The sequence below is a fragment of the Pipistrellus kuhlii genome, unplaced genomic scaffold (genome assembly GCF_014108245.1).
Source record: "Pipistrellus kuhlii isolate mPipKuh1 unplaced genomic scaffold, mPipKuh1.p scaffold_m20_p_12, whole genome shotgun sequence".
Classification (NCBI taxonomy): domain Eukaryota; kingdom Metazoa; phylum Chordata; class Mammalia; order Chiroptera; family Vespertilionidae; genus Pipistrellus; species Pipistrellus kuhlii.
This window is the reverse complement of record NW_023425427.1, coordinates 7,761,150-7,786,175: the sequence shown is the minus strand read 5'-3', so window position 1 is coordinate 7,786,175 and position 25,026 is coordinate 7,761,150. Positions and strand designations below refer to the sequence as shown.

The 25,026-nt window shown below is 48.1% G+C and overlaps 1 protein-coding gene across 1 annotated transcript; it reads right to left on the bottom strand.

The window, feature by feature from the left end:
- Positions 1–4,266: 4,266 nt before the first annotated feature.
- On the bottom strand, positions 4,267–8,363 carry CUNH9orf152 (chromosome unknown C9orf152 homolog). The gene is made up of 2 exons (XM_036433059.2): positions 8,116–8,363; positions 4,267–5,796 (listed from the first exon to the last, which is right to left on the bottom strand). The coding sequence occupies exons 1-2, from the start codon at positions 8,306–8,308 to the stop codon at positions 5,285–5,287; spliced, it is 705 nt and encodes a 234-aa protein (XP_036288952.2). The 5' UTR covers positions 8,309–8,363; the 3' UTR covers positions 4,267–5,284.
- Between the last annotated feature and the right edge of the window lie 16,663 nt (positions 8,364–25,026).

The following is a 25,026-nucleotide window of genomic DNA, read 5'->3' as shown; positions in this document are numbered from 1 at the left end:
CCCGCTCACACCCACGGGTATTTATTTACAAAACATCACGGTCCCCTCTGGCCTCCACAGAGAAGCATCCATTTCACCCCCGGCTGTTTCACTTCAGAAATACAGGGCGGGCAACACACAGTTGTGCGTATTCAGAAATACGCCTGTGAGTATGTGAAACACAGGGTTCATATTCTCGTATCACCGGTTATTAATTCATGTATTACTTTCCATACGTACCACTAGAAACGTGCCTTTGCCCGACCCTGCATTTGAAAGGGTTGTCCCAGCTATGGTGACATAGAACTCAGGGAGGGAGGGAGTCAGAAGAAGGGAGTTTAACTTAGTAGTGTTGAAAGATCAACGGAGCCAAAACCGGTTTGGCTCAGTGGATAGAGCATCGGCCTGCGGACTGAAAGGGCCTGAAAGGTCCCAGGTTCGATTCCGGTCAAGGGCATGTACATTGGTTGCGGGTACATCCCCGGTAGGGGGCATGCAGGAGGCAGCTGGTCGATGTTTCTCTCTCATCAACGTTTCTAACTCTCTATCTCTCTCTCTTTCTCTCTGTAAAAAAAAATAATAATAATAAAATAAATAAAATAAAAGGAGGCATATTGAGGAATGTTAAGAAACTTTATTTTAGCACAAATGGATTCAAATATTTGGGCCAGCTGTGGGTAGATGAGACCGGGGCCGCTAGTAAAGAGAAGCGGACCTCTGATGGGACGGGAGGGAGGAGGGGGGAAGCCGGTGCAGGTGTAACCTCCTCACAGGGACCCCAGTGCCAGGGGAGCTGCTGGGTTGGGTACCACCCCTGCAGAGGCCGGTGGGGCCGCCACGTGTCCACACCAGCCCTGCAGCCCGGGAGCCAGGTCAGTGCAAACAGCCCGGGGGCAGGAGCCCAAAGTGCACACACACAGTCGCTCCCAGGAAGAGCCTGTGTCCTCGCTGTCCTCCTACCCTCGCGCCCAAAGCTGCGGGCACAGAGGGGGGCGGGGTCTGAGCTGCAAGACCACGCCCCTCCCTCTGGCCTTAAAGGTATACACACACAAATGTGCTGGGAGAGGGGTGGCCAGGGCGGGGGAGGGGAGGAGGAGAGGGGAAAGCTCTGACTTCAATATGATGAGATAGACCTTTTAAGATGGTTTCACGTGAACGGGATTGAAAGCCCTTTAGGGAAGGAGAGGAGGGACTGAAAGTTAGGAAATCAGGCGGAGCCTTCTTGCCGGGAGCCCGCCCCCTAGCGGGACGGAGCAGAATTGGCAGCAGATGAGACCGACTCTCAGGTCCGCATCCTCACCCCACGGAGCCTCTTACCGCCTCCCCTTACAGATGGGGCTGGCTCCACTTGCTCAGTGACTCAGCCAAGGTCATGTCTACACAAAGGCGGTGCTGAGACTGAAGCCCAGATGCCCCCGCCTCCAAGCCGGGGAAGATGGAAGCGAGTCTCCTGGCAGCCACGCGGGGGCGCCTTCACTGTGGGCTGGAAGGTTGGGGGTGGTGAGGAGGAGGTGGGGGGTAGGCTCTGAGGGGTGACTCTAAGGAATGTAATCTGCCTGGTGCAGGTTTTATGGTGTGAGCTGATTGCTCTCTGGTTTAGGAAAACCTGCTAGGACTAAGGGGAGAGAGCCTTAGCTCCAGTCCTGGCCAGCAGGAGAGAGTCTTCAGCAGAGTGAGAGTCCGGATGTAACCTGAGCCCTTTGTCCCAGCAGGTTTGACAGCCCAAGGGTTGGTAAAAGCTTGTGATTGCGAAACAGAGAGGTGGTTCCGGGCTCATGCTCTTGGCATGAGCAGCCTTGTGGGACGGGCATGGAAGGATTGCACACTAGCTTCCCCTTGCCTCCTCTCCCTTCCAGCTCTGCCACGGGGGACCCTCAATCCACAGCCCACCCAGGCATGGGAGGACCGGTGCTGGGGAAAGGCAGGCCCACAGGGCCAAGGCACTCCCAGTGAGCTTGAACCTGAACTTGCTAACACCTAGCTGGCCTGCCCTTGGCTGAGAAGTTTTCCCTCATCGGTGGCATTTCCTCTTGGACTCTGGCCTCTTGAAAACACATCAGGCACTAACTGGTTTGGCTCGGTGGATAGAGCATGGGCCTGCAGATGGAAGGGTCCCCAGTTCATACCTCAGTTGCAGGCTCGATCCCTGTGCCCAACCTACGGGAGGCAACCAATCGATGTGTCTCTCTCATCGATGTTTCTCTCTGTCTCTTCCTCTCCCACTCTCTCCAAAAATCAATGGAAAAATATCCTCGCATGAGCACTAACAACAATAAAATAAAATAACAACAACAACAACAACAACACACACACACACACACACACACACACTCAAAAAGTGACTCCAGACTAATGAAGGCGGACTCTAGATAATGGGACTTGGTGGGTGGTCTGCCATTAGGGGAGTGGCTGTGCAGCAGGTCACACCACACAGTCTCTGCCTCTTGCTATCTGTGACTCCAGGTCACCTGGTGCTTCTTCCTCCTGTCACTCCTCTTCAGTGCCCTCTGCTACCTCCTCCTCCATCTACCCCTCCTCTCCTAAGTAAGGATTGGGGACATCCTTGGGGATTCTTCAACTAAGTAAATTGGGAGTTTTCCAGACTCATTTTGAACCCTGTCTTCTCTCTACACACTGCATAGGTGACCTCCTCTTTTCTCATTCTTTTTTGTTTTTTTATTATTAAGGTATTATATGTGTACATATCTTACCATTGCCACCCACACCACTCCCATACATGCCCTCACCCCCTAATGTTTTGCATCCATTGGTTATTCTTATATGCATGTACACAAGTCTTTCGGTTGATCTATCTTTTCTCCTTCTTTGGAAAAGAAGGGACATACTCATGACACCTAAATTCCTAAGTCCAGCCCAGAACCTATTCTCATTTCCCCCCATATCTATTTGATGTCTTGATTTGTGTGCCTCGTGAGCATCTCAAACTCAGTCTTTTCCAAACGGAACTTGGGGTTTTTCCTTCAGTAAATCCTATTGGTTCTATCTCCACAGTATGTATCAGATGTGCTCACATTCTCTCCGTCTCCCTGCTTCCACTCTTGCTTGAACTGACAGCATCTTCCCCACTTGACCTTGCTATGGCCCACTTTCCCATGACATTGCCTCTTCATGTGATTCTCAATTCATCCTCCTTAGAACAACGGGAGTAATCTGGTTAATTTGCAAATCGAAATAAATTTAGTCTTATATGTAAATCCCTTAATGGCTATTTATTACATTCAGAATGAAACCTAGTATGGTGCTATGGCTTGGCCCCTATCTATCTGTATTAGCCATTAGTGCTGCTCTCCCATGCTTTCATTTCTTCTCTCCTTTTTTGGCATATGGGATGATTGTACTTTCTCATATCCTTCACATTGAGCTATGACCATTGACTTGCTTTGGACGATGAAATGGGAGTAAAAGTGATGAGCGTCAGCACATGACTCAATGCATAGCTTCTTCTCCTGCCAGTATTGATAAGGTGGTGTCACAAGGTTAAATCAGCCTGAATTGCTGGTAAATAGATGCAGGAAAGCTGCCCTGGCCTGGGAGTTTGCCCAAATCTGCAGTAGACTTCATGAGTGAGAAAAAAAGATTCTGTTGTGAGATTTGGGGGGTTGTTTCTGCAGCAAAGCACAGCCTATCCTGACCAATACATTATAATAAGGAGGGTTTGGTGGAGAATCCTCTTAAAAACAAAATCAAAGGACACAGTGTTTTTCAGAAATTTTTCATTAGACTATTACAAAATTAACAATGAAAAAAAATTAACAACAAGCTCTTATTAGTTAATTACAAAAGGAATCTCCAAATTGGAGTGAGTTTCTGGATGGTCCAAGGAGCAGGTACATGTTTTTTTTACTTGTAATGACAATCCTGGAAGGGGATTGGCAAGACAGTGCCCTGGGGTGTGTGGGAGAGGAGGGGTGAAACTTTACAGAGAGGGGATTTATATGAGGAAAAGGCACCTTAGATGTGTTTAAATATCATTACTGAGTCAAACATTAACCAGGAAAGTCATACTTTATTCCCCATCACACCCAAGTAACACCTGCTGTGCTTTCTCTTAGGTTTAAAATATCCCAGAACAGTGGTCGGCAAACTCATTAGTCAACAGAGCCAAATATCAACAGGATAATGATTGACATTTCTTTTGAGAGCCAAATGTTTTTAAACTTAAACTTCTTCTAACGCCACTTCTTCAAAATAGACTGGCCCAGGCCGTGGTATTTTGTGGAAGAGCCACACTCAAGGAGCCAAAGAGAGCATGTGGCTCTCAAGCTGCATGGTCCCAGAAGGCTGAGTGATCCACACGTTTTCTAAGCAGGAGCATTTCTTTGGCTGCTTCTGCTCAGGCTGCTCTTACTATAGATTGCAAATAATGTTTACTATGTTTACTAATGCAATTGGAGAGAGGAGAGAGATAGGGAGGAAAAGAGAGATGACAGACAGCTAGAAAAGTAGAAGGGAAGGAAGGAAGGAAGGAAGGAAGGAAGGAAGGAAGGAAGGAAGGAAGGAAGGAAGGAAGGAAGGAAGGAAGGAAAAAAAGGAAGGGAAAAAGGAGGGGAAAAGGGAGCGAGGAAGGGAAGGACAGGAGGAAGTAAGTCTGTGATGACACTGGAATGTGCAGTCTCGGTGAGAGGTGAGAGGTGAGAGGGGAGCAACCCTTCCTAAAGACCCTCAGGCTCACAAGGCGGTACCGGCGGCATCGGCATCGTTCCGCCCCTCCTTACCCAGGGTGACCACACTTCAGGAAGCTCAAGCTGAAATGGTGTGGTCACTAAAGTGAATGCAGTGACTTGGAAGTGAGCTGGCCTCCAGGCAGAGTAACCAGAGAACGCCAATTCTCAGAGCCCATCTTCCCCAGAAGATGTGGGAAACAAGATTCTCCACGTTCGTTGACTCCCGGGCACTGCTATGGCATTCCGTTGGCCAGGGTCCCTGTTCTATGTTTCAAGCTGGTTCCCTGTTCTAGGGACTGAGCCGGCGTCCTCCTGGGCCTCCATAGGGAATGGGCCTCTGGGCTCCGTGGCCATGAAGCAGTGTCTTCTTGTGTGAGCAGAGCGGCTGCGCGGATCGGACAGGCTCTTTCCTCCGGGGCTGTGAGCAATCTGCTCCGGACAAGCTCTTCTTTTCTGAAGGCCAAGACCACGTGCCCACTGCGGGGTCCATTTCCCACAATCCCTACAGGGAGTTAGGCCAGCTCTGCTCATCGCTAGGGGTCCTCCTCGGGGCTCTGCCTGTGGTCCTGTGATGAGACCAGAGCTGGCCTCAGGCTGGGCATGTGGCTGAGGACAGAGCTTCAGGGTGGGCCGTACAAGCCCAGGTTCCGGGCAGCCTGGGAGATCCTGGGAGCCTTCCTCTGGGGGAAGGGGTAGTGTGCTACTTTCCCAGGCCGTTGTGGGTTCCTTGTGGGAGAAGGGCCCGGAAGGCCATTGGGTAGGCCGGAGCACAGGGTCTGGGTCTGGGGATCGTCCACCCGATGTTCCTGCTGGGCGGCCCCTGGGGTCGTGGCCTCTTGCGGAGTCCCCTGCCTGTTTTCCAACAAGCCCGGGCCTCTGTCCTGAGGAAGCCGCAGCTCAGCCCCCGGGAACAGGCCTTGGCTGGCGTCCTGGTGGGGGCTCTGGACGGAGCAGTGCATCTGCAGGTGTGTGTGCCACGGAGACCGGGGCACCTGCAGCCAGCCGGCGTCCGCCTCCTCCAGCAGCACCGCGGCCGCGGGGTCCGCCTGGTCCGGGGACAGCGAGTGCCTCCGCTCCTTGTTAATCCACACGGCACTGACCATGGACTCGGCAGCAGCAGGCGTGTTCCCTCCTGAGGAAGCAAGGCACAAGCAGGGTTACCGCCGGGAGGGACCTGGGCAGCTCCGCTAAAGAGGGCAGCGCCCCCAATATCACAGAGGCCAGGGGCCCAGGATGTGGCGTGTGTGTGCACACATGTACGTGGACACACACATGACCACACGTGTGCACTCCTAACCTCACCCACTCACATACACCCATGCAAGCTGGCTGTCTCTCTCTCTCTCTCTCCTCTCTCTTCCTCTCTCTCTCTCTCCTCTCTCTCCTCTTCTCTCTCTCTTTCTCTCAATTATTAATTCTTTCAACAAATATTCATTGAGCACTTATATGCCAGGCATTATTTATATTAGGTCCTGGTAATACAGCAATGAACACATACCTTCATGTGCTCTAGTAGGGTAGAAAAACAATAAGCCAATGAATATAATAAAATGTAGGGAGGGGACCAATGATATGGAGAAAGACGCAAGCACAATAGAATTGAATAACAGGCCTCAGTTTTTAAAAAATAAGTTTTTATTGATTTTTAGAGAGAGGAAGGGAAAGGGATAGAGAGATAGAAACATCAGTGAGAGAGTAACATCATTGATCTGCCTGCTTCCTGCATGCCCTTCCACTGGGGGTCAAGTCTCAATCTAACTGGGCATGTGCCCTGACCAGGAATGGAACTGGCAACCTCTTAGTTCCTGGGTTGATGCTCAACCACTGAGCCACACCAGCCCGACTAGGCCTCAGTTTTTTCCTGCATCAGGGGGAGTGAGCCAAGGAGGAGCTAAGGAACTAGCATTTCTGGCTGAACGAATGTCAAGGAGAGAAGACACACACGTGGTCACCCCGTCAGGATTCACATACGGCACCATGGGAAAGTCTTCACTTCCCGGCCGTGTGACCTGGGATTCTGACGAGGGGTTTCCCACCCAAGGCGAGGAGGGAGGCACTGTGTCCAAGCAGCTCCTTTTGGGGGTCTGGCCCTTCTCTTCCCGTCCCACAGACTCTGCTCTGGGGGCACACTGGCAGCACCACTGCTTCCCTGAACAGCTTTGGGGTGAGCATGCAGAACAAAGCCTCTCCCTCAGGGGCATCTTGTTACATGTGGAACGTGATCATTACTGTCAGCCCTTGGCTGTGGGGATGGATGTGTGCAAGGCATGTTCCTACAGAAAGCAGAGCTGTGGTCAGCCTGTGTGTGTTTGTGTGTGTGTTGGGGGGTGGTGGGGAGGTTGGGGAGAACCTCCAGAATGTCAGGGCAGCTCCCTGGTGCATTCTGGCCTTTGTCGCCTGCAGGAGGCCTAGTAGGTGACAGTGTCTGGTGGGAGTGGAGAGCGCTGGGGGGCAGGGTCAGAGGCGGCCCCTGAGCTCCAGGCCTGGGAACCCAGGAGAAACCAGGGCCCATGTGGCCGCGTCTGCAAAGTCTCTGTCCCGCACACACGAACTTGGGTGGGAATTATGTAGACTGGTCCTGCTTCATAGCCGAGGTGCCATTTTCTTAACTTCCGGGCCGTGTGCTCCGGGACTGACAGCTTTACAACATGGAAACCTTCACACATAACCCAAGTGCCCTGGGCTGCTCTGCGAACAGAGGAGGTGGGGACGCGATGCTTCCTCAGGGCCCCATCCTGACGGTGCCACTGGCCACTGCCACGCCCGGGCACAGCCTGACCTGGCAGCACCGCCCCCCTCCTGGGACCCGTTCCCCTGGGAGAGGTGAAAGGCGAGGGTCTCCATCACAGGATTTCTGTGCCTTGTTCCTCCCTTCCTCCGGCCACGAAACCTGCCTTCCCCCGGCAGCAGGCCTCACCCTGGAGGAGGGGGTGCTGTGTCCCCCTGCACCTCCCTGGCTGCCGCTGAGGCTGCCATGAGCCGGCTCCCCAGCCAGGGCTCCTCCTGGGACCCGAGCCCCATGCGTCCCCTGGCCAGCGCCCGGGCTGTTGGCGATGCCCCACTCCTCTCCCCGCAGCCAGTTCCTTGGGTTTGCAAGAGGCGCTTGGTGAGAGCCAGCCAGGAGGCAGAGCGCCCGTCTCCCCGCCTGGCTTTGCAGGGGCCAAGCCTGTGCACAGGGCAGACCGTCCAGCAAGATGGTAATGGACGGGAGAGCAGAGGCCAGGACACAGCAGGCTGCCGGCTGGGGGCCTGGGTGAGGCCCCTGGTTCAGGGGGCAGGGGCACGGGGCCCTCAGAGCTGCCTGCACCAACCAGCCTCTCTATTTGGCTCTGACTCCAGGTTCCGGCTTTCCCGCTCTGCCCCATCAGGAGGGTGGGCCAGCAGGAGGGTGAGGACCCCCCCACCCCCACCCCCAGCCAGGCCCTCCTCCACTCCCTGCGGCTCCCCCTACCTCTGGGGAGCACCACGCAGTATGCCTGGTTTCTCTGCTGCTGCCTCAGGTCCTGGTACCGGGCCCGCAGGAGCTGGACGCTGAGCGGGGGGCCCTGCCCCAGGGCCCGCGCCCCCGCGCCCTCAGCCATGAAGCAGGACCCCAGCAGCCAGAAGTGGGCCGGGCACAGGCCCGGGCAGGGCAGCCCTTTCATCTGGATCCGGGAGGAAAGCAAACACGGCTGGGCTGGGCGGGGAGGAGCGGGAGGGGTGGGGGGTGGTGGGGAGAAGCGGGGAGGGGAGGAAGGGACGCTGGAAAGATTCAGGGAGGGGAAAGATGACCGACAGGGAGGAAAGGGAGGAAGAGGGAGCTATTGGGGGGGGGGGGGGAGGTAAGGGAAAAGAAGCCAAATGGAGGGAAATGTAGAGAAAAGGTAGAGGAAGGAGTACATCTAAGGGTGGGGTGGAGGGGTGAGGGGGGAAGGAGGTAGGCGTGTGAGGGGAAGGATAAGTCGCAGAAAGAGAATCAGGAACAGGGGAGGAAGGAGAATGGAAAGAGGGAAGGAGAGAAGGGAGGAAGAAGATGATAGTGGGGGTGGTTGATGGATGAGAAGATAGGGAGGTCGGTCGGGGCAGCAGGAGGAGGAAGGAGAAAGGAATGAGTGGGGGTGGGGGGAGATAGAGGGGTTCAGGGGTGAGGGAAGGAGAAGGGGGGTAAAGAGAAAGGCAGGCACAGCTGCTCCGAGTCCTTCTGGGGCTCCAAGGGACTCCGTGCTCCAGTCCCTCCCGCTCAGTCCTGAGGTTTGGGCTGCACTGCCGAGGGCCAGGCGAGGGCTCCAGTTGCCCGCGGGGCTGCAGCCAGGCGGGAGTGCCAGGTGCCTGCTGCTCACACCTCTTGGCTGGAGCCTGGGGATCATCAGCAAACCTGTCGGGTGGGTTGGGTTGCTTTGGAAAAGGAACACCCTGTGCGGCCTCGCACAGCTGAGGCCCCGGGAACGCGCCTGCTGAAGCCTAGCCCCGAGAATCCAGTGGCTGAGGGGTCCCTGAGAGGTCCCCGCAGCCCAGCACACGTGTCAGGAGCAAGCCCAGCCTCACGCCGTCCTCTCTCCGGGGGACAGAGCCCGGGGAGCCCAGCCTCCAGCCGCCCCCCCCACACACACACACCCGCTGACTGGCAGACACTGGGTGCAGCCTCTGCGGCCTCAGCATTCCCCAGCCCAGCCCGGCACTGTTTACCTTGCCCACAGCCAGGGACCTGCTCCCGCCGAGTGCTCTCTGGGCCTCAGACATCCCGTCCCGTCCCATGCACCAGCTCTGACCTCCCTGGCTTCGTTTGGGCAGGGGAGTCCCTTCCATCTTCTGAGAGACAAGCCTGTGCTTCATCTAACACGCCTGCCCACAGGCCCACCGGCTCTCGCTGGAGCTGAGAGTAAAGGAAATGACACCCAGAGAATCCTCATTCGCTCCCGCCCAAAAGACCCAGCTATTGCAGCGGCTGAGCGTCAACCTAGGACCCAGGAGGTCACTGTTTGATTCCCCATCAGGGCACATTCCCGGGTTGCAGGCTTGATTCTCAGTTGGGGGGGGGGGGGTTGGTGCAGGAAGCAGCCAGTAGATGATTCTCTATCATCATTGATCTCTCTCTTTCTCTCTCCCTCTCCCCCTCTCTCTTCCTCTCTGAAATCAATAATAAAAATAAAAATAAAACATGGGGGGAAAATCCACTGTTGTATGAGACTTGAATGCCACTTGTCACCAGTGCACTACCCCGGAGAGAATCACTGCCTGGAGGCTGTGGCTTAAGGCCAGCCATGGAGAGGGGACTCGGGGGCTGGAAGAAGGCAGCGTGAGGGAGAGGTCTGAGAAGGGGAGGCCGGGAGAGCGAGGCGCACAGTGCGGGTGGGACAGGTGAGCCCTGTCCTAGTGGAGGGCTTTCATTCCAAGTGCGTTCCACGGAGACTCCAGGGAAAGCTCACGTTACCCCCATCTTTAGCCGTCCCTCAGCCCCTCTGCTTCCAGCACCTCCCCATCACTGATCTGCTTTCTGTTTCTATGGATCTGCCTCCTCTGAGACCTCGTTTCGCCTGACTTCTTTCACTCAGTCTGGTGTTTTCAGAGTTCTTCTCTGTGGCACAGATCAGCACTACATCCCTTTGACAGCGGACAATGTTCCACTGCGGGGCAATGGCTTCTGTGTATCCATTCATCTGTTGATGGACGTCTTGGCTGCCGTGAATCGCATCTTTGTGGCTCGTGCTGCTCCTCGGAGTGTTTTTGTTGGAATACCTGTCTTCAGGTGCTCTGCCTAGACGTGGGATTGCCGAGTCATGTGGTTTTGTGTGTTGTTTGAATTGCAAAACTTCCCTGATGGTATTAAAAGATTTCTGCGTCTCATGCTTCGGCTTCTCTGTGGATGAGCCAAGGACGCTGGCCTTTGCGTGTATGTTGGTTCAGATGTTTTTTTTTGGAAAGGAGCTCATACTTTATAATTTTTCACCAGGCATTGGAAGTCCATTGTGAAAAAGGCATAAAAGTTTCCCTAAAATAGTTTGCTGTGGCTCAGAAGAGTTATGACCAATGCAGTTACTGCTTTATGTAGCAATTGTATCAAATCATTAAGTGAATTTTAGAGGCAGAGTAGTGATTATGTGTCTGGAGTCTGCAGCCAGGACACCTGAGTTTTTGAATCCTGGCTGTGCCATTTACTGGTTGTGAAGTCTTGGGCATGTTTCCTAACATAAGAAGCAGCTCTGTCCCTGGCCTGTTTGGCTCAGTGGGTAGAGCATCAGCCCACGGACTGAATTTCAGTCAGAGGCTCGAACCTTGATTGCAGCCCCATCTCCCACCCCAGTCAGGGCGTGTGCGATAGGCAACCAATCGATGTGTCTTTCTCACATCAATGTTTCTCTCCCCACGTCTCTATCCCACTCTCCCACTCTCTCTCTAAAAACAAATCAGTGGGAAAATATCCTTGGGTGAGGGTTATGTGCCTCAGTTTCCACATCTGTTAAATGGTGCTAATAACAGCACCTTTGTAAGAAAGCAATGTCCTTAGAACTGTGCTTGGAATGAGGTCAGCACTATATGAGCATATTTTAAATGTAAATTCACAAATTGGTCTAAATAATTACCATACCTTTAATAATCACAATCAGCAACTAAATAAAAGTACAGGTTCTTCTAAAGGGACAATCTTACTTAGTTTTGACAATGATTCAGACTCACTAACCAGGACAGAACAATACATTAAACCCACATTATCCTCATAGAACTTCCAGTCCAGTGGAGGGAAAGAAATGAAAAGCGAGTTAACGAATACAATTAATTAACAACATAAGCAAAAGATGATTGGAAAAATAAATTTCAAGTTCTCTGGTCAAATATAAATACATTTTGGTTTAATCACATTTAAAAAATTTTTAAAAAGTTAACTAACAATTTGCCTAATTATAACTTATGATGTGGCTAGGTGAAGAGAATACCGTAAATAAAGTTATGAATATAAGGTGTTTGGGAGAGTTCCTGGCCCTTAGAAAGTGTGCAATCAAAGTTATCTTTTTTAAACTTATTATTCCCATAATTATAATGTATCCAGTTTTTGACCTGTAAAAAAAAAAAAAACCACCAAAAATCTATCTTAAAGTTTTGTGCCCTCTAGTGGGCACTTTGAGTCATAGCCACACAAACAATTGCGTGTTTTCCATGTTTCAGCTGCTATTTAATGAGCTTCTACTCTTGGGCTGCCCTGCACCGCCCGGCACTCCACAGGCCTGTGACACCGACTCGGGGAAGAACAGAGAACCTAATCTCTCAGACTTCTAGCGGGATTACCTACAGCTGTCCGGCCTGTAAATGTCGCCCTGTCTTGCTACCCAGGCTGCCAGCTTCGGCACGAGAAATTAAACCTTCATTAATAAATAATTTATAATGCTAATTTCCAAATTTTACAAGGATGATGTTCAATATAATCTTAATGTTCATTGTTCCTAGTTTTTAAAAAGGTAAGCAGCCTTCTTACTGGGAATTTTTCTATTTGTGTCTTTTCGGTGTTTCTTCTCCTCGGTCATTATTATCTGTCTCTACTATGATCTTGAATCATTCCTTTCAGTGATCCAAAGGATTAAAAAATGATGTGTAAACTGTTTCCAAACATCCAACATGTTACTATGATTTAACCTAAAGATGTAAATCAGAAGTTAGAAAATAAAGAATCAGAATGGTCTCACATTTTCAAAAATGATTTTTCTCTTTATATATTCAGAATTGCTTTTGAAAATTGAGGGACAAAAAACAAAGAGATTATTCATTAAAGCCAAAATGTTTACTTAATTTGGGAAGATTAATTAAACCTTATTAAACAATTTTTTATAAAAAAAAAAATAAAACCACTCATTTCTGGTATCCCATGTCCATCTACTTTACTTGCCAATGTAAAGGATGATAACTTAGTAGCATGTTTCATGTGTTACATCTAGGGTTATATATTTATATGCAAATTAAAGAGTGAGGTCGAAACCAGTTTGGCTCAGTGGATAGAGCGTCGGCCTGCGGACTGAAGAGTCCTGGGTTCGATTGCAGTCAAGGGCATGTGCCTTGGTTGTGGGCACATCCCCAGTAGGAGGTGTGCAGGAGGCAGCTAATAGATGTTTCTCTCTCATCGATGTTTCTAACTCTCTATCCCTCTCCCTTCCTCTCTATAAAAAAAAAAAATCAAAAAATATATTTAAAAAAAATAGTGAGATGCATACTGTTATGCTGGGTTGCCAGGTGCAGCTGTTGCAAACACCACAGTAATTAGTGGGTGGGACTGAGCTTGGAAACCCAAAGGGAGGCCAGCGGGGTCTCTGAGGACAGGGAAGGGTACGTGGGCATCAGGCTGAGAAGGAGGAGTTGGCACGCTTTTTCTCTGACCTATTGCTTCTCCACCCTCCACGCTACTAAACAATCTCCCCCATCAGCAGCCACCCAGGGGTGTGAAAGCTGAACCCCGGTAGGTTGCTGAGACCCAAACCGGCTCAAAGCCGAGGCCTACTGGCCAACAACAAGGTGAATGGATTCTCTGAAGGCGGCCGGCGCGCTTTTACTGGTTTTACCCAGGCTCATTCTGGGGCGTCCCTTTGGCAAATCCCTAAAGTTGTTTTTTTTTTTTTTTTTAATGTTTATATCAATACCTGTAGGTAATGACTGACTCCTATAGGTTCTACCTCCAAAATACCTCTCACTCCTCAAACGTGAGTGTTGTAAGAACCACCTGGAGAAAGCCTATTTAAAATGCAGGTCACAGAGCCCCAGGCCTAGCAATCCTAATTATCTGCAGGCCCAGCGGTCTGCATTGGGGAGAAGTGTCCAGGATCCACACTCTAAGAAACAGGGGTCTACCCCAGCACCCTGCCCCCCCCCCCCCCCCCCCCCACCCCTCAACGCCTCAGTGAGGACTCAGGTCCTCCAGCTTCTCACTGCATGGATTCCCCACGGACATGCCGGCCCTGGGGCATATCCACAGTGACTCCCATTCCCAGCTGTGTCTTTAAATCACCGGAGAACGTTTAACAAACATTGATTGATGCCTGAGCATCCCACAGCCCGTTACCCCAGCCTCTCTGGGAGCGGGGCCCCAGCCTCCAGTGTGATCTCAGAGCAGACCCAGTCATTCTGACTGTGAAGCCAGGGCGAGTGATGGCTGTCCCTCACCCACTGCCCGCCTCGCTCCTCCTCCCCCTGCCTGCTCCTGTTCTAAGATCTTTCCTTGCCCAGAGCAGCTGCCCAGCCTGAGTCCCGGGAAGCCAGGCGGCCAGCAGGTGTGGCAGGAAGCCTTGATCCGCTGGGCCTCAGCCTGGCCCGTGGGCTCAGCTGTGAGTAGTCCCACCCCCAGCTCGGGGGTGGTAGCTCGGGCTGGGTGGCAGTTGCTCTCCCCTCCTTTCCTCTCCCCTCCCCTCTGGCCCCTGTGAACTCCAGTGCCCACTGCAAACGAGGTGCCAACCGAGGGGCAGAAGGCGAACTGGGCCTTAGTGCCCAGCAAGCTCAACACTAAGGTACGGCTGGCTGGGAAAGGGGGTGACGCGGGCTGGGGTGGGTGGGAAGACCAGCTGCAAGCAGAGCCTGAGGGTCCCCCATGTGCCCTCTCATGGTCCCAGGGCGACTGCTCCAGCGGGGCAGGTGTGTTCTGGAAACCAGGGGCAGGGGCACTTGAAAAGATCTGATTTGATAGCAGGAGAATGGATTTGAAACCGATGGGCGTCATTACATGTTAGCAGTAACTGTTCTTCCTTTCAAATGTCATTTCCATGCGGATGGGTACGGTTGCTTAAAAGTTTATCACCTACGTGTGGGGTTAAAGTTTTGGGTCTCGTCGGTGGTCGCTCGCCAGGATACAGAGAGAACAGTTGGGAAGACTTGGTTAGAAATGGCTGTGTGTAGCAAACGTTCCCCGTCAGAAAAAGTCCCCAGCTGCCGAAGGCAACTTCTCTCCCTGACTCCCAGGGGTCTGTGGTATAAAAAGTGTGACCTTGTTTACCCCCAAACTCCGCAAAGGGGGCGGGCAATAAGTTAGGCCACAAGCTGGAAAATGGAGCTCCTCCTCCTCCTCCTCCTCGCAACCGAAAATCAGTAAACAACTACCATATTTCCCCAAAAATAAGACATCTTCCGAAAATAAGACCTAGCGCATGGAAAGATAAGACATCCTCTGAAAATAAGACCTAGCGCAACTTTGGAAGAAAAAATTAATATAAGACACTGTCTTATTTTCGGGGAAACAGGGTAGTACCCAAAATGGATAAAGAATGCTGAAAAACCAGTCAGAAAAGGGCGAACGAGCGATAGGAAAAAAGAGGGAAAGACTTGAACAGGTGCTCTCGCAAAAGGGAAAACCTGAGTAGCCAAAAGACTATCAAAATGCCCAGCGTCACCGGTAACCACAGAAATGCAAAGTAAAACAAAACGTGGTGACATGCCCACTACATTGGATTTCGCTTCATTTGCACGTAAAAGTCTGAAAACGAAGTATTGTCGAGTTTGTGGCACAACAGGAACTCATTCGTACAAGTGCCTTGTGAGACTGACAGTACCGGGTAAGATGGGAAAATGGCTGCTCTCTCTCTGGTCCTCGGACCTCAACGCTGCAGACTCAGACCTGAACCAGAGTCTTAGGATTTTAATGCATCAGTCTCGTTTTAAGGTCTCCAGGTGCCTCCCTTGTATGCATTCATGATTGAGAAGCACTGCTGTGATTCCACTCTATGCATTTTTATTTATTTATTTTTAATACATTTTATTGATTTTGAACAGAGAGGGAAAGAGTTAGAAACATTGATGAGAGAGAATCACCGATCAGCTGCCTCCTGCACACTCCCTACTGGGGATATGCCCACAACCAAAGTACATGCCCTTGACCGGAATCGAACCTGGGACCTTTCAGTCCACAGGCTGACGCTCTACCCACTGAGCCAAACCGGTTTTGGCTCCAAGTGTTTATTTTTAAAGAGCCTCTTTCACAGAGCAGTGTTCACAGCAACACTGTAAATAAAAAAGAGCCTAACCCTAGCTCAGTAGCTGTGGAATGAATAAAGTGTGGAGTAGCCACATGATGGAATACTATACAGCCAGGAAAACCAATGCACCGCAGGTGTGCATGCTGACATGGGTGATATTCACAAGTTTTGAAGATGAGAGCAAGAAGCAGATCACAGAATAATACATTTATCACTATCCCACTTACATGTTTATTTGCTCAAGTGTTATATATTCTGTATTTCACATTTAAAAGAAGTTATGTTCTTGGAAACAAGTGTGAAGTATCACATCGAATTATTAGGATGTTTTTCTGGTATAATTTCATACAAATTCTATAACACCCTCCCTAATGGTTTCTAGTTCATTTTCTTATTCAAGTGACTTAAAATAAAAGTGTTAGTATTTCACAAGGCCACATATTGATGTTCCCAAATCCTTTCCATGTCAACCCCACAGGCTACTCAGTTGCTTTCTCTGTGGACCGTGACATGAACATCGCAAAAATAGGGACCCAGGGGCCAAATGATTTCAAAGGTCTTCGCAGGCCCAGCCTTTCCTCGCAGCTTCATTTGTTGCTCAGCCCCAGATTCCAGTTGGTGGACTCCTTGTCTTTCTCCAAAGATCCCGCGAGGCCTCTAAGCCTCCTTCCCGTTAAGCCTTAATCAAACCCCATCATCTGTGCAAAGGGAGTTCTGACTTTCCGGCGGGGTAACTGCTCTTTGATTTCCAGAGACCTCAGAGACCCCACCAGGCCACGTGTAGTTGTTTTGATGTCTTTCTCCTCTGCTGGACCATGACCAACTCCAGTGTGTTGTGATACTATGTAGTGCATCTTTGTAACATACTAGCTTTCCAATTTGCTGGACCATGACCAACTCCAGTGTGTTGTGATACTATGTAGTGCATCTTTGTAACATACTAGCTTTCCAACGTGCTGTCAAATTGAGAGCCAAACCCTTCATCTGGCCCAATCATACCACACCTCCTCTCCCTCCTTCTCTCCCTCCTTCCCAGTCCCTTTCATTACCTGCTGGGATCTACTCAGGAGCCCTCTCCACATCTTCAATGGAGCATCTCCTCCTCCTCCTCCTCCTCCTCCTCCTCCTCCTCCTCCTTCAATTATTTTTTTTTATTGATTATGGTATCACATAATTGTCCTCATCCCCCCATTCCCACCCCAAACCCCTTCCCACATATGCCCCACCCCCATGCTGTCCGTGACCACTACATGCATACAAGTCCTTTGGTTGATCTCTCCCCATTTCCTCCACCCTCCCCTACCTTCCCTCTGAGATTTGAGAGTCTGATCGCTGCTTCCCTGTCTCCGGGTCTGTTTTTGTCCATCAGTTTATGTTGCTCATTATTTCCCCTGGATGTGTGAGATCATGTGCTACAAGAAATACCCTGGTAATCACTTCCTTCTTAACAGAAATCTCCTGAGGTTCCCCGATCCTAACCTTTTATACCCCAGAGTCAGAAGGTGATTGGTTTTGTTTGCTTGACTTCTAATGCCTTTTGTAAACCACTTCTTCCTGCAAAATCGACTCTTCTGAAACTCATTTGGGCCCTTCTACCACCTTCCTGCCCTCCTCACTGCCATCATCTGCTGTCCGACAGTCCCCCAAGTCACTGAAGATGGTTCACTCTTTCCATCCCTGCTGTCATTTTCTTTTCAGGGACCCATCTCATCCCTGGTCCCAGGTCCCTGACCTGTGGGGTTACAACCGTCTTCCTCTGCCCCACCTCTACCTTCCCAACGCCATCTGAATTCTTACCTACCCTGGAAATGGCATTACTTCCAAAATCTGTTTTTAAATCCCACTCTGTCCATCACCTCCTGTCTTGCTCAATCACTGCCACCACCACCTTTCTTTGACCTTGTGGAGACCTCTGCTCTCCAGTCTCCATCACAACTTTCTCTCCGCCAGCCTTTTCCCCTGGCTGTGCTTCTCTACCTCCCCAGCCTCGGTTCTCTACTGCCTCGGTGTCATCAGCCTTTTGAAAATGCTGCCTCTTTTGCATCCTCCCTCTACTGGACTTGCCTCCTAACGCCCACTCCTGCCTGCGTCCTGACTCCCACCTTCGATTGCCTGCACTGAAGCAGCAAATGTGGCTGAAGAAGCACAGAATGGGGCTTCAGAGTCCTAACAAATGTCTCATTGGGGGTTCAACACTGCCTGGAAACCATGCTCTGCTTCCACACTTTGAAAATTACTATTTCACCATCTTTACCTCCTCCTTAAAATTGTCTACCTGCTCTCCTCCCATTTCCATTTCAGAATATAGAAACCATCAGATGGAAATTCCATCTTCCTATCCCCAAACCCAAATTCCTGTTTAAATCCACATACATCTTGCCCTAGTCCTATGGTCAGCAAACTTCGGCTCATGAGCCACATGGGGCTCTTTGGCCCTTGAATATGGCTCTTCCACAAAATTCCATGGCCTATGCGAGTCTATTTTGAAGAAGTGGCATTAGAAGTTTAAGTTTAAAAGATTTCTCAAAAGAAATTTCAATCATTGTCAAACTGTTGCTATTTGGCTCTATTGACTAATGAGTTTGCCAACCACTGCCTAGCCAGTTTGGCTCAGTGGATATAGTGTCGGCCTGTAGATTGAAGGGACCCGGGTTCGATTCCCGATCAAGGGCACATGCCCGAATTGTGGGCTCAATCCCCAGTAGGGGGCATGCAAGAGGCAGCCAATCAATGATTCTCTTTCATCATTGATGTTTCTATCTCTCCCAACCTCTCCCTTCCTGAAATTAATAAAAATATATTTAAAAAATAAATAAATCTGCATACATCTTTATGTGTGGGTTTGTTTCTGGGTCTCTATTCTGTTCCATTGATCTGTGTCTGTTTTTATGCCAATACCTTACTGTTTGATTACTGTATCTTTGTAATATAGTTTGAAACTAGCGAGTGTGATGCATCCAGCTTTGGTATTCTTACTCAAAATTACATTGGCCATTCTAGGTCTTCTGTGGTTCTCTATACATTTTAGGATTGTTTGTTCTATTTCTCTCTCTGTGTGTGTGGGGGATGCCATTGGAATTTTGATAGGGATTGCACTAAGTCTGTAGTTTGCTTTGGGTAGTATGAACAGTGTAACAATAGTGATTCTTCCAGCCCATGAGCAAAGAACAGCTTCCCATTTATTTGTGTCGTCTTCAATTTCTCCCATCAATGTCTTATAGTTTTCAGTATACATATTTTCACCTCCTTGGTTAAATTTATTCCTATGCATTTTATCATTTTTGATGCAACTGTAAATGGAATTGCTTATTCAATTTCTCTTCCTGATATGTTGTTCTTAGGGTATAGAAACTCAACAGATTTCTGTCTATCGATCTTATCCTGCAACTTTACTGAATTCATTAATTTTAACCATTTTCTGGTGAAGTCTTTAGGGTTTTCTCTGTGTAATATCATGTCATTTGCAAATAACAAATGCCTTTTAGTTCTTTTTTGCCTATTTGTTTTGGCTAGGACTTCCACTATGTTGAATAAAAGTGGGGAGAGTGGGCACACCCTTGCTTTGTTCCTGGTCTTAGAGAAAGCTTCCAGCTTTTCTGGGGTTGGGGGAGGGGTTGAGATTTACCAGAGAACTTATATGCATATATGAGTAACCCATGGACACAGACAATAGTGTGGTGAGGCCTGGGGAGGAAGCGGGAGTGGAGAGGAATGGGTTAATGGTGGGGTAAAAAGGGACATCTGTAATACTTTCAATTAAGATAAAAAGTTTGAAAAGCTTTCAGCTTTTCACTGTTGAATATCAAATTAGCTGTGGGCTTATCATATATGGGCTTTATTATGGTGAGGTATGTTCCCTCTATGTGCACTTCGTTGAAAGTTTTTATCATAAGTTGATGTTGCGTTTCGTCAAAAGCTTTTTCTGCATCTAATGGATAATTTTTACCCTTCATTTTGTGAATACGGTGTTAGCACCTTGATTGATTTGCTGATGTTGAATCATCCTTAAATCTCTGGAATAAATTCTACTTGATCATGGTGTATGATCCTTAATGAATTATTGAGTTGTTTGCTAATATTTTGTTGAGAGTTTTTTAATCTTTGTTCATCACGGATATTGGCCTGTAGTTTTCTTGTGGAATCCTTGTCTGGTTTTGATATCAGGATAATGCTGGCCTGGGAAAATGAGTTTGGAAGTGTCTGCTCTTCCATTTTTGAAAGACCTTGAGATGGATTGGGTGATTCATTTGAAAAGGATTCTTAAAAGCATATTTGTTGGACTACAGTTGGCATACAATATTAGCTTCAGGTGAATAACATAATGATTAGGCATTTATATATCTTATGGGTAGATCTGTCACCATACATAGTTATTAACAGTGTTATTGATTATGCTCCCTACGCTGCCCTTTATATCCCGCAACTAGTTTCATAACTGTAACTATTTTTATTACTTTTTATTGCTTAGAAGGATTCTTTAATTAAAGTTTGGTTGAATTCACCAGTGAAGCCATCTGGTCCTGGACTTTTGTTGGGAGGTTTTTGATTACTGATTCAGTCTCCTGAATCAGTGTGCTCAGATGTTCTGTTTCTTCACGATTCAGTTTGGGAAGGTTTTATGTCACTAGAAATTTGTCCATTTTTTGTAGGTTATGTTAGTTGTATTTCTGTGATATCAATGGTAACGTACCTCTTTCATTTCTGATTTTAAGTGCTCTTTTGTGCTGCGCCAGCATGGCCAAGGGTGACCCTGAGTGGGGGCCGCTGAGGCTTAGAAAAGACAGAAAGAATGAAAGCTGGGTCTCAGTGGGACACTGCTTCTCTGAGAGACAGTGATGACGTCCACAAGCCGTGTCTTTATTTTATAGCAGATGCCACGAGGCAAAGTGAGGGTGTGGTCAAGGTGTTTATAACATTCTGGTGGATTTCCATCCTACTCAACTACATGCACCTGAACCCTATCAAGCCCACATCACTCGGGCACGTGGGACTGTGTTCGGACCATAAGTTCAAGCTTACAACTATAGCCGTTGGCTATCATTGTGCCCGCCAAGCTGAAACTTGCACGTGGCCATGAGAGGACTGTGCCCTCTCATTAGTCCAAGGTTTATACCTGTACAAACACTCTAGCCCCGTGGTTTTCAACCTTTCTAATGCCTCAACCCTTTAATACAGTTTATCATGTTGTGGTGAGCCTAAGACGATCAGAAAACACAGATATTTACATTACGATTCATAACAGTAGCAACATTACAGTTATGAAGTAGCAACGAAAACAATTTTATGGTTGAGGATCACTTCTAATACAATGAGGAACTGTATTAAAGGGTCACGGCATTAGAAAGGTTGAGAATCACTACAGCCACTTTTCACACTTTTTTCCCTTGCTGCGTCTAGCTCACTTTAGCTGCTAAAGGTTTGTTAATTTTATCTTTTCAGAGAACCAGCTCTTGGTTTCATTGATCTTTTATTTTTAGTCACTATTTTTATCTATTTCTGCTTGGATCTTTATTTCCTTCTAACTTTAGGCTTCATTTATTCTTTGCTTTAGATCTGTAAGGTGCAAAATTAGGTTGAGATTTTTCTTATTTCTTGAGGTAGGCATTTATCACGATGAAAACTTCCTGTTTTTGCTGCCTCCCGTCAGTTTTGGTGTACTATATTTTCATTTGTCTCAAGGTATTTTTTTTTTTAATATACTGATTTTTTTTTTTTCAGAGAGGGAGAGGGAGAGTTAGAAACATCAATGAGAGAAACATTGACCAGCTGCCTCCTTCATACCACCCCCCAGGGATATGCCCGCAACCAAGATACATGCCCTTGACGACCGGAATCAAACCTGGGACCCTTCAGTCCACAGGCCAATGCTCTATCCACTGAGCCTAAGCAGTTAGGGCTCAAGATATGTTTTTATTCCTTTGTTGACTCATTGGTTATTCAGTGGCATGTAGTTCAATCTTATCATATTTGTGAATTTTCTAGTTTTCTTATAATTGACTTCTAATTTTATACTATTGTGGTTGGGATTCTTGATATGATTTCAATCTTGATATGATTTCAATCATAACAATTTCAAACTTGTTATGACTTTATATGACCTATTATGATGTTAATGTGGATTTGGAAAATGTGTCTTCTATTGTTTTTGGATGGAATGTGTTGTGTATCTGTTGAGGCTGATGTTTCCTTATTGATTTTCTTTCTGGATGCTCTAGCCATTGATGTTAAGTGGGGCATTAAAAGTTCCCTACTGTTATAGTATGCTATTTCTCCCTGTAGGTCCGTTAATATGTGCTTCACATGTTTAGATGCTCATGCACACATCTTTATTCCACTGGCTATGATGCAGTGACCAGCTTCTCCCATTGTGCTCTGAGTCTTCCCCCCTTCCCGCCCCCCTAAAATCTTCGCTGATAGTTTTACATATGCCCCTTTTCCCAGCCTGCCACTGTGCCACCCCACCCTAGACCTTCACCTCCCACATTGTCTGTATCCACGGGTTATGCATATGTGCATGAGTCCCATTTTTTTTTTCTTGACTATACAAGGAATTCCTTTTCTCAGGTATCCTTTTTCCTGCAAAATCAATCTCTACCCGTTTCATTTCTATTTGCATGCTAGCAAACACACTCATATACAAAATGCCTCCATCTCTCAGCTCTATTTTAGAGCAGCTTCCCATGAGTTCTACAGCCATTTATCCCGCTTTACATTTGATTACTTAAAAAATGTGTATTTTTTTTCTTTTTTTTATTAAGGTATTATATGTGTACATATCTTACCATTGCCCCCCCCCCCCACTACCATACATGCCCTCCCTCACCAGAATTTTTCGTTCATTCGTTATGCTTATATGCATGCATACAAGTCCTTTGGTTGATCTATCTCCCCCATATCTCCCTATCCTCCCCACTGTAATCTGACAGTCTGTTGCTTTACTATCTCTGTATCTATCTTTTTGTTCATCAGTTTATAATATTCTTTATTATCTATAAATGAGTGAGATCATGTTGTGAAAAAATGTGTATTTTCATTTGTAAGTGTCCAAAAATCACTGCTGACTAGTTAGAGATGTTTCCTTGGAAACATTTTTCTGTTAATTTAGGTGCAGATTTACCTATAGAGATAGACAGCAAGTCTTGTGGTTTATACAAATGGAATCATACAGTCCTGAATTAATAGTTTTGCAACTTTACTTCACGTAGTCACTGAGACTTTCCTATTTTAGTAGTAATAGCTCCTTATTCTGTGAAAACTTGAAAGGATATGAGAAGTGTGACTTGCAGGTCATTTCTGACCACTCTCCCCAGTTCCCACCCATCTGGCTTCCATCCCAATTGCTCCATAGAACTTCTTGGGTCATGCCACCACCTGTTTTATGTTCCTGTCAAACATTTGATGGTTGACACCCCTTCTTCTTTGAAATCCTCTTTACTTTGGGACTAAAACCCCTTTCTGGTTTTCCTCCTCCTCGGGCTTCCCTTAAGATTTCCCTGTTGGTTCCTCTCTACTGGTCTCTAAATGTTGAAGTTCGTCAGGCAGCACTGAGTGCTCTTTACTCAGAATTCTCTCCCTGGGTGAGCTCACATATTCCTGTTTTGAAGAGCCATCTACATGACATCTTCTAAATTCCTACCCCAGCAAGGCCTGTCCTGAGTTCCAGGTTAGTACCCAGCAGCCTGCAGGACATCTTCATTTGAATACATACCACTGGAGCATCCGTCTTCACACATCCAGGGAACATGACAACATGACCTCTTCAATTTTCATCTATTATAATGGTCTGCAAACTGCGGCTCTTGAGCCACATGTGGCTCTCTGGCCCCTTGAGTGTGGCTCTTCCACAAAATACCACAGCCTGGCCGAGTCCATTTTGAAGAAGTTGTGTTAGAAGAGGTTTAAGTTTAAAAAATTTGGCTCTCAAAAGAAATTTCAGTCGTCGTACTGTTGATACTTGGTTCTGTTGACCAAGGAGTTTGCCGACCATTGGTCTATTACAACTTGAACTACCAAGTTGCTCAAACCCTAAAGCTAAACTTTATTCTAGAATTCTACTCCTGTAAGTTACTGGATCTTCTTTCCTAAATGTTATGGGAACAGGACAGTTTCATCTCTACCCCCTCCCTCAGTCACAGCCATTGCTCTCTCTGGCCTTGATCTCCGCCAAGGCCTGACATTGCAGACCTCCCCCACCATTTCTCATACAGCTGCCAATAACTCCCGTTGGAGTACGTACTTTAGCTCTGGCTTATCCTTCCACAGCTTAGAGTTGTACATAGAACAAGGCAGGCCTCAGATAACTGGTCCCTGCCACTCGATCCAGCTTTCACTCCTGCTTCGCTATCATGTACCAAGCTCGTTGACTCAGGGCCTTTGTGCATGCTGCTCGTTCTAACGGAACTGCAGGTTAGTCCAGGTCTGTCACCTCCCAGAACTCTGCCCCAACCACTCCATCCAGAGCCAGGCTGTTCTTCTTCTCCATTATGGTGTCTGTGTGCTTGTTGTGACCGTGTATAAAATTCCTGTCTATCATTCCCCTGTTTGCATGTAATCTCTGGGAAGGGTATCTTACAGTTAAAGCCCTAGTTTCGCACAGAATAAGCATTGTGAATATTTTGAAGGACCATCTAAGTCAGTGGTCAGCAAACCGCAGCTCACGAGCCACATGCGGCTCTTTGGCACCTTGAGTGTTCTAACACCACTTCTTCAAAATAGACTCGCCCAGGCCGAAAACCGACTTCTGTGCATGGGCCACAAAGTTTCAATGGCACTGTACGTGCATGCCTGCACGTGGTATTTTGTGGGAGACACACACTCAAGGGGCCAAAGAGCTGCATGTGACCTGCACACCTGTTTGCTGACTACTAAGTTCAACTCTAATTTTAGATGAGAAAAGGAAGCCAGGAAAGGGACCATCATTTTACTATTTATTCAGCCTGCTGTGCAATGAGAGCCAAGTACACGGGCTCCGGACTCCCCTGGTTGGAATCTCAGATCCTCTGACCAGTGTGATGCTGGGGAAATTCCTCAGACTCTTTGGCCTGTTCTCTCGCTGGGAAATGGAGTTTATATACCCACCTTTTTGGAGGCAAGGATTAATTAAGGATGCTGTGGGGCATATGATTAAGTCTAGGATTTCTTAATTACTATTCAAATTTTAAAATTTCAAGCATTCTCCCAGCGCTTTGCTGTCTCTAAACTTCCTGTTCTTTGAGTGAAATAACCAGTAACTTCCACACACTTGATCACTCAGGTTGGAACTTCTAGCTACCCTCCAAAACTAGTTTTTTAGCTACTTTGAGGGATCACAATTCCCATGGTAACGTTTGCAGGAATTCTCTTGTGCGCTGCCCACGAAGAATTTCTGATAGGACAGGAGTCAACTGAAGCTCACGGGACCTTGGGACAGGAGTCTCAAACCAGAGAAACAATTCCTTCATGGG